Source organism: Papaver somniferum, unplaced genomic scaffold (genome assembly GCF_003573695.1).
Source record: "Papaver somniferum cultivar HN1 unplaced genomic scaffold, ASM357369v1 unplaced-scaffold_21, whole genome shotgun sequence".
Classification (NCBI taxonomy): domain Eukaryota; kingdom Viridiplantae; phylum Streptophyta; class Magnoliopsida; order Ranunculales; family Papaveraceae; genus Papaver; species Papaver somniferum.
In genome coordinates this window covers 17,823,950-17,833,771 of record NW_020631041.1, presented here as the reverse complement: position 1 = coordinate 17,833,771, position 9,822 = coordinate 17,823,950, and the positions used below count along the sequence as shown (strand labels likewise).

At 38.9% G+C, this 9,822-nt stretch overlaps 1 protein-coding gene across 1 annotated transcript; it reads left to right on the top strand.

The window, feature by feature from the left end:
- The first annotated feature begins 7,169 nt into the window (after positions 1-7,169).
- On the top strand, positions 7,170-9,279 carry LOC113339385 (protein COBRA-like). The gene is made up of 4 exons (XM_026584673.1): positions 7,170-7,895; positions 8,263-8,410; positions 8,566-8,813; positions 8,927-9,279. The coding sequence occupies exons 1-4, from the start codon at positions 7,259-7,261 to the stop codon at positions 9,139-9,141; spliced, it is 1,248 nt and encodes a 415-aa protein (XP_026440458.1). The 5' UTR covers positions 7,170-7,258; the 3' UTR covers positions 9,142-9,279.
- The last annotated feature ends 543 nt before the right edge of the window (positions 9,280-9,822 follow it).

Sequence of the window (9,822 nt, the reverse complement as noted above, 5' to 3'; positions counted from 1 at the left end):
TTTTCTGACATGATAGATAGTTTTCTCGAGATCTTCATGGATGATTTCTCCGTGTTCGGTTCTTCGTTTGATAAATGTTTAAGACATCTTACCCTTGTGCTGTCCAGATGTAAGAAAAGGAACCTTGTTCTAAATTGGGAAAAGTGCCATTTTATGGTGAATTCAGGAATAGTTCTAGGACACATCATCTCGGAAAAAGGCATTGAAGTAGATAAAGCTAAAGTAGACCTCATCCGACATTTACCAAAACCCCGCTCTGTGAGGGAAATTCGATCATTTTTAGGTCATGCTGGTTTTTACCGGCGATTCATCAAAGACTTTAGCAAAATCTCAAGACCTCTGTGTAGTCTACTCGCCAAAGATGTTACCTTCAATTTCGATGATGCTTGTGTGAAAGCTTGGGAGGAATTAAAAACTCTTCTCACCGCCGCTCCTATAGTCCGACCACCCAACTGGGAACTACCGTTTGAACTCATGTGTGATGCCTCTGATTATGCTGTTGGTGCTGTTTTAGGACAGCGTGTTGATAGACTACCATACGTGATATACTACGCTAGCAAAACCCTTAATGATACTCAACTCAATTACACAACTACCGAGAAGGAATTGCTTGCTGTCGTTTTCGCATTAGACAAGTTTAGATCTTATCTCATAGGATCTAAGATCATCATATACACTGACCATGCGGCTTTGAAGTATCTTCTTTCCAAGAAGGATGCTAAAGCTCGCCTTATTCGATGGATACTCTTATTACAGGAATTCGATCTCGAAATCCGTGATAAGAAAGGTTGTGAGAATGTGGTTGCTGATCATTTGTCTAGATTAACCATTGAGTCTATTGATGAGTCCATGCTAATCAGAGAATCATTTCCTGATGAGCAATTGATGTCTGTGTCAACCTTCCTTGGTTTGCCGACATCGTTAACTACCTTGCTGCAGGTAGGATGCCCTCACATTGGTCGAGACAAGACCGCTATAAGTTTTGGCTGAAGTTAAACATTTCCTTTGGGATGACCCATATTTGTTTAAGTACTGCCGGACCAAATCATTAGGAGATGTGTCCCCAACACTGCAGAAAGATGTGATATCTTTCTGTCATGACCAAGCATGTGGAGGCCATTTCAGTGCCAAGAAAACCGCTGCAAAGATCTTGCAGTGTGGATTCTATTGGCCATCATTGTTCAAGGATTGCCATGATTATTGTGTTGCTTGTGAACGCTGTCAAAAGCTAGGAAGCATTTCGAGGAGAAACATGATGCCATTGAACCCCATTTTGATTGTGGAGATTTTTGATGTTTGGGGGATCGACTTCATGGGTCCATTCCCTATTTCTGACGGTAGATTGTACATCCTAGTCGCAGTTGATTACGTTTCTAAGTGGGTAGAAGCCATAGCAACCAGAACAAATGACCACAAGGTGGTACTTTCATTTCTAAAGGAAAACATATTTGCACGTTTTGGTACCCCTAGAGCTATCATCAGTGACGGCGGTTCACATTTTCGTAACAAGTACTTTGAGTCTTTAGTACGCAAGTATGGCATAACTCACAAGGTTGCTACTCCGTACCACCCTCAGACTAGTGGACAAGTAGAAGTTTCTAATAGGGAAATTAAGCACATTCTGGAGAAGACGGTCAACCCGTCCAGGAAAGATTGGTCATTAGATTGAATGATGCTTTGTGGGCCTATAGAACAGCTTATAAGACACCAATTGGCATGTCCCCCTATCGTCTAGTGTATGGAAAGCCGTGCCATCTACCTGTGGAATTAGAACATCGTGCCTACTGGGCAATCAAAGAGCTGAACTTCTCTCTGGACGAAGCTGGAATTCAAAGGAAACTTCAACTCAACGAGTTGGAAGAATTGAGAAATGAGGCTTATGATAGTGCCAAGTTATATAAGCAGAAGATGAAGATGTTTCATGATAAGCGTATTCTGCGCAAATCCTTCACTCCTGGTCAGAAAGTTTTGCTGTATGACTCCCGATTACATCTTTTTCCGGGAAAACTGCGTTCCAGATGGAAGGGTCCGTACCTAGTACGCACAGTTTTTCCTCATGGAGCTGTAGAGCTGGAGGATGTTTCCAACAAGAACGTTTTCAAAGTCAACGGGCAGAGATTAAAACCATTCCTTGAACCATTCCCACCCGACATTGAAACAACCAACCTGGAGGACCCGGTCTATGTGGACTAAACTGGTCCACTCTTTCCCTAAATAACCAAAAAGTTTTCCAAATGTTTCCCATAAAAACCAAAATTTTTCTGTTTTTTTTTCCATCAAAACCAAATGTTTTTCTCCCATAAAAACCAAAATTTTTTCTTTTTCCCATCCAAACCAAATGTCTCCCGACAAAACCAAATTTTTCCCAAAAAGTCCAATCCCATTAAAAAACCAAATTTTCTTGTAGATAATGTGTTAGTTAAATTTCCTTTTGTATATATTTTGTGCTCATCCATTGTGACTCCTAATATGATGGATTTTTGCCTTGAATAACGGAGTTTTAATCGAGCCTTCGCCGTACAATCGGGTATTCTCTCTCCTTTTACTCTACTCAGCATGTTCCTCTTCATATATTGTTTTATAATTCTTTCCATACTTTGAAACATTGAGGACAATGTTTAGTTTAGGTTTGGGGGTATAGAGTAGATACCATGATAATTTGCCATAATTGAAAACGAACTCCTTCTTCTTTTTGAAAAAATTGAAAAATTTCAAAAAAATTGAAAAATCAAAATTCAAAAAAAAATTAAAAAAATGAAAAATCATAAAAAATGGAGCTCATTTACCTTGAAATGTTGACTCTTGTGCAAATATGTATTTTTATTAGGAGTCTTAGTCTAGATATTTAGGCACCCTGATTCTAGCACAATTCACATAGTGATAAGAAATTTGCACGCGCACGATCTACCAATACATGTATGGCCTCGATCTTCAAGGTGTTGGATAGGAAGTTACGATTGCCAATCACTTTAGAATACTGAACGAAACTTGACTAGCTTGTTCTTTGGTTGGTTGGGATAGAAGGTGGAGGTTACATTAAGAAAGATAACCATCGAATTTAACTGGGTGCATCAAAAAGGGCTACCTCTTGCAAAGTGTCATGTAATCTTTTGTTTCCTTTTGTATATGTATCAAAAGTGTTTCCTTTTTCCAAAAAAAAAAATAAAAAAAATAAAAAAAAATAAAAAAAAAAGAGAAAAAATATCAGAAAAATACAAAAAAAATCAAGTATTTATCAATTCCATCATCTCTTGTTCCAAAAATAAAAAGAGAATAGTCAATGTAAATAAGAGTCATGTAAATAGTCATTTTGTTGTTTCATTGTAATAAGCAAGGAGGGTGTATGCCATTGATGTACAACGCGAGTAATTGTGAAATACCTCCAACTCATTCACAATTCTCGTAAAGTCCGGACAGCTAGCTAGATTTCGACCTCAGTTCTTAGCCTGAGAAACTATCTCTTGGTGATTAGTAGTCATAACTTGAGATCTTTCTTTACACATGTGTAGATACACTTTACACTCTTATCACATGTCTTTATTTGTTATCAGTGCTAGGATTGTGCCTTTGATAGCTAGATTGACATCTCCATTTTGCTGTGAGCTTAACTGTTTTGCACATGTCACATTTGATGGAATCTGAGCTTATATTTTGACCTAGAACTTTGTAGGTACGTTCTAAGCAAACCTTCACGAGACTTCAACTCGTCCACTAGGGACACTTAGTGGTTTGAAAGGCTTAGTGCATACGCTAAATGCATTCGAGAGACCAGCGACAGTGGTATAGGTAGGATTTCCTTAGTTTTGTTTTACTTGAGGACAAGTAAAATTCAGGTTTGGGGGTATTTGATGAGTGCCAAATATTGTATATATTTATCCCTTTTTGTTGGCATTTAACTCATCTTTTGTGCATTAATTCTACATTTTATCCCATATTCTGTATTTTCATTGTTTTCAAGAATAAATATTTTTCTTACTTAATTTTTCATTTTTAGGTAATAAATAAAGTTTGGATGAATAGCAGAGCGGAAAAGAGCAGAAAAGTAGTGAAAAGCCGCGAAGAATGTTGTGCACAAGACCAAAAGGCTAGAAATGGGCTCAAGAAGGAAGAATTGTGCTTAAAGAAGATATGGGCTTGGCATACCCAAGGCCCAAAACCCTTACCCAAACACATTTCCACTATCCAAGCCCGTCTCGGATTTCAGCCGTCAGATCGAAGCATCTCAGCATCACACGGTCGCTCCATCATCTCACATCAAACTCTGAAGCCCCCGCTTTACATCGCAACGCCCATCTCCATCTTGGGTCGTCCGTTTTGCTACACCCCTTCATCCGACGGTCGCTCCACGCTTACCTCCGTATCGCCGTTGGATCCACCTACCATCTGCCCATCCATCGCTCCTTGTCGCAGATCATCAAACCGCGCTATCCCCGCTTCACACCGTAGAACCCGATACCCTATACCCAAACAAACACTCCCTTTCTCCCAAAACAGTCGAGCTCCTTCCCCTTCTCCCAAAATCAGTTGCAGAACCACCATACCGCCTGCAACTTCACTGCCACCACCATCTCTTCCATCACCACCTCGAGCTTCACCATCTCCATTCTCTCGACCAAATCAGAGCCTTCACCATCATCCAGCTCCCTAGTATTTCCATATCTTGTTCTTAGCATCAACCCTAGGTGCTACAAATAAGAAAGAGAAAAGCTAGGGCATCAGTAGACGCAATTGGGAGCTGTAGAGCTGAGGAGGAGCAGAGGGAACATCAACAGGGCATGGCTCGAGCGTATGGGAGATCAATTCAGAAATCAGTGAGTTTAATTTGTAATTTAAAAATTAGGGTTTTCAAATTTGGGAATTTTCAATTTAGGGTTTGTAGAAATTTAGGGTGTGGTATCAAACTATAAATTGATGATATGGGTGTGGTAGAAAAGCTCTCTGGGCTAGCCAGTGTACAATATTTTGAATCAATTCTCATTTTTCCAATTTCTGTTTTAGCAACAGTTGATAGTGTGTATGTGTGTATCCTGTATGTATGTGCATTTGAATTTAGTTTGTTGGATGAATGCTTTGGTTATACTCATGTCTAGCATGAGCTAATTCACTGCAACTAGGGCTCTGATGAAGCCTAGTGCACTGTTGGATGATGCATGGTTAGGGTAGTTTTCTTATTGCCTGTTTGCTTGAGCAATGAGAAGTACTCAGTGCTCTGGCATGCATGTGATTGATTGTGCTGTCAAAAGACAATCAATGCTAGGGGCATATCAGTGAGCAAGCTGATTTTCATCTCATTCTAGATGTATGCATAGGAACTCCAACTAAACCTAGATTGCATTGTTTGATTAGGGCACAAGGTGGATTCAATTGCCTTAGTAACTTCACACAATTCTGAATTTTTCTCTTTGTCAGTCACTATTGCTCAATACCCTTGCCTTAGGCTGCTGCCTTTGTTTCACTTCTACTCTAGAAACTTGTCACTGTCACCATAGTCACTACCCTTAGCTCACTATACACTTTATCTAGGAAGACTTCTTGTATGCTCCTCTCCCTGTGGACAAACCCCTACTCATCCCTTTATTATAAATCTTGGCCTTGTATACTTGCAAGTGTTTTGTGTGCTCCCCATTCTCACACCACTTAATGAGTGATATAGTTTCAATTTAAGATTGAAGTGGGGTGTAGCAGTAACACTCTTTATGGAAATTCACCTATCTGAATGAGGAAGTGGGGCTGCTTCCTATGAGAACATGAGCTTTGATTCTCTAGAGCATTCTGAGAAATATGATATGTCTTGGGTCAAATTGGACAAAACGGCACGAGCTTGGCAGCAACGTTAGAGATATCATCCGTGGTTGTTATCGCGAATTACATCAAACGTTAGCAGTTCAAGACATAGTTCACTGTCTCTAGCAAGTAATTCCGGTAATATCTCACTAAGCAAAGGTTCAAGAGCTCATGGACACCTCTGCCTAAAATGATATTTCCTACGTTTTTTATGTGATTTTCGTTTTGATGGTTTTGGTATTACCGGAACTTAGGACCTAAGGGTCACTAAGGGTTCACCAGTTCATGCTTTTTCACTTTGGTGAAAGGAACCTTTACTCTTACTTGTGAGGAACTAAAGATGAAAGCTCTCTATACTATATGATTTTTGCAATCCATAATTTGACCCTGGGTCAACACACTGTTGTGTGAAGGAGATGATGTTGGAATGGCTAATATGACTTCAACATGCACGATCTATCTGTTTGTTCGGTCAGTTCGGGTCGTGAGATTGGGTTATTGATTTACCAAGATCTACATGTGTTTTTGTGTTTTATTGAGTTTTCATTCATGTGGGGGATTGTTGGAAAACGATTAATTAAATATAATTTTTAAGGTTTTAATAAAAATCATAATTTATTGTTTTCTTTTGTGAATGAAAAACTTATTAGTCCCACACCATGGAGTTTCCACTTTTTAGTTGTTTTAAGAGATTATATAAGTTTTTTAGTCCCACGTCGGGGAGTTCATCTTTTTTAAGTTGTATTATTCCATTATATAAAGAAATTCATTACTTTTGTAAAATTTATGGGAAAGGGGTTGCTCTATATTTTAGAGGGACCCCCAAGGAAAAATATTTTATATTGTTTTCTTATGCGTTCGCGATTTTCCTTAAGGATTTTTTCGGAGTTGCCAAGCTCAAGTTGAGCATCTACTACATATGCTAGTAGTAGGTGTAGTAGGGCGTTTTATCCTGGAGATATCCGTCCTGTGACGGCTATAGCATCACTCTTGAGTGTAGCCGGGCGCTAATGTCTTAAGGGCTATGGCATCACTCTTGAGTGTAGTCGGGCGCTAATGTCTTAAGGGCAACGTGTTGAACACGTGACTCACTCTGTTTTTCCAAAGTTTTGTCTTGTTGTTGTTGCGAAGATCTGGAGAGCTCGTTCGTTTCATCAAATCATTCACTTCCATTATAAGGGAGCTAAGTATCAATAACTTTTGTTTATTTGATTTTTCTTTGTTTTTTATTATTGCACCCAACGAGCTTGACTATTGCAAGTGCCAAAAAAAAATGCCTACAACAGTAACTCCTTGAGAATCCATTAATTGCTTGGAAGTTGCTTCAGAAATAGTATCAATATGGAGATCTGTATATATTCTTGGGTTCATCAAAGTCAACACAACCCATGTTAGTAATAATACAAAAACAGTCTACTCTCAAGTACTTGTAGAAGTTATTTTGAGAAGAAGAACAGTTAAGCAATTTATCACAATGAAGAGCATATCCAGAGTCTCCAACACCATTTCAGTTTTCTTCTTGTTTTTCTTTCTAAGTAATACATTCATTTTCTTTACCTCCAATGGGGTCACTGCTCATGACCCTTACGACCCAACAGGCAACATTACAATCAAATGGGATGTCATGTCCTGGACACCAGATGGTTATGTAGCTGTTGTTGATATCATCAACAGTCAGCTGTATCGAACAGTGCAACTGCCTGGTTGGAAGCTTGGATGGACCTGGGATAAACGTGGTGAAGTCCTTTGGAGTATTGTCGGAGGTCAGGCCATTGACCAAGGAAATTGTTCTATGTACATAGGCAACATCCCACATTCCTGCTCAAAGAGACCAATCATTATAGATCTGCCGACTGATACTCCGTATAATCAAAGGATCACTAATTGTTGTAGAGGAGGACGTCTAAGCTCAAGATATCAAGCCATTAACAAATCAACTGCTAGCTTTCAGATCTCTGTTGGTAATGCGGGGACTAGCAATAGAACGGTACGTATGCCTAAGAATTTTACCTTTGTCGGAGGTCGTGCAGAGTACACCTGTGGACCTGCTAAGAGGGTGCGTTCATCCAGATTTGTCACCCCAGATCTTAGGAGGGTGACTCAAGCCATGAGTAAGTGCACCATCTCTATCTTGTTTTCTCGTTGCAGTAAATTATAGTAAAACTTTGATAAATCAATAGTTTTGGACCAAAGAAAATTATTATTTTAGCAAAGTTATTTGGGATCAGAAAAATTTATTATTTTAGCAAAGTTATTAATTTATCGAAGTTCTACTGTATTCCGATTTCTGAATTTAAACCAAGTATATGATAAGTGGTTTGCCGCACAGATAGGTTACCATGTCAAAACTCAAAGCCAAAATCTCTTATATCCGTGTTTCCACTTCTTGTGCTGTGGCGCTTAGGAGCAATTTTTTGGGACTTTGATATGGTTTTAGTGCAAATTAACTTATAGTTGTACACTTGCACTATTCTGCAGTGACTTGGAAAGTGGTGTGTACATACAGGCGTGCCAACATAGCCAACAAGTTTCCAACTTGTTGTGTGTCATTGTCATCGTTCGACCAACAAAAGAAGGCGAATTGTCCTACATGTTCATGCGGTTGTCGAAGTGAAACCTGCAATACGTGAGTTATTTAAAATAGGGTACTCAGGTTCTTTGGAATTGTCTAGTTACTTGTATTATCTCCAATTTTATATGCTTCTTGCAGTTTCATTTGTAGATTTTGATGGTAATATTGTTTTATACATATTTGGTTTGGTTCAAATTTTACTTTTCCAGAAGGAGTCAGGGCAACCCAGGGATTGTGCCACCCTTGATGAAGTGCACAGATCATATGTGCCCTGCGAACATCAATTGGCACATTCTGAAGCCCAAAGAGAAACAAGCATATACGACGGTGCACGTGTCTATAAGTAACTTCAACTACAGAATGAATTACACAGATTGGACACTTCTTATTAATCATCCCTTCATTAACAAACTCACCAGAGTCGCTCACGCAAACCACAAGCAGTTCCCCAATTTCAGTAAGTATAGAAATTATCATCTGCATAATGCTGTAGGTCGTCAGGAGTAATTGTGCTTATCTGATCAGAATGAATGATGCATATTATTTGGCTAATTACTACTTCCTATGCAGAAACGGCCCAGCTGATGTGGGGAATTAAACACAAAAATGCTATCATCCCTTCAAGCAGCCGTAAAGATTCAACAATAAGCTGGATAATGCAGCTTTACAAGGACAAATCCACAAATACAAGTACTAGTAGTACTAGCTCATCTTGTACAAAGGACTGGTGTGCTCCTAAACAAATCTTCTTCAATGGGGATCGATGTGTGATTGCTTCGCCCTGAAAACTTTTGCCAATTAGGAAATAAAAGCTAAAGTTTCCAATTCAATGTCTATCCCAAATGAAGAAACAAAAAGAGATCTTCCCAACGACTTGTATCAATGTGAATATACTTTATTGTTTGTTCTAAATAAACAACGAAGACAATGGCATACCAATATGTTCTTACTATTTTTTTCCACTGTGGGTACAAAATACCGCACACTCATTTAGTATGCAAAACAAACCCTTTAATAGCAAGCGAACACAGACGCGTACAACATATCCAGGATAACGAACCAGATGACGTCACCAAGTCATGATAATAGTGTGAAGATTTATGCGGCAGTAAAGAAACCGTGCGTTAATATAAATGTCAGAGCGACATTGACGCGCACCAGATCCGAAAATAGGGGCTTTATTAGCTATCCACTATGTAAACTCCTATAAAAGGAGCGAGAGACCCTTCTGGTAGGGAGAGATTTTTTTGGTAAGCTAAGGATAGATATTTAGGAGAGATACAGTTTTTTGTTTTCCAAGTTAGGGTTTTTTCTTATCATCTTTGTATTTGTTCTAAGTTTTAATAAAAGATCTTGAGTATTTCATAATGGTTTCTTAGATTACTTCATAGATTATCTTTAGGCTGTAGTTGTAGGATTTCCTGTAACTACATTTTGGCGCTAGAATACAGCTTGGATGATATACC

Excerpts from the sequence above, each read along its gene's own strand:
- LOC113339385 (XM_026584673.1), top strand. The coding sequence starts at position 7,259 with ATGAAGAGCATATCCAGAGTCTCCAACACCATTTCAGTTTTCTTCTTG. Across the intron at positions 8,411-8,565 it reads CGAAGTGAAACCTGCAATAC|AAGGAGTCAGGGCAACCCAG; the intron begins GTGAGTTATTTA and ends TTACTTTTCCAG. Across the intron at positions 8,814-8,926 it reads CAAGCAGTTCCCCAATTTCA|AAACGGCCCAGCTGATGTGG; the intron begins GTAAGTATAGAA and ends CTTCCTATGCAG.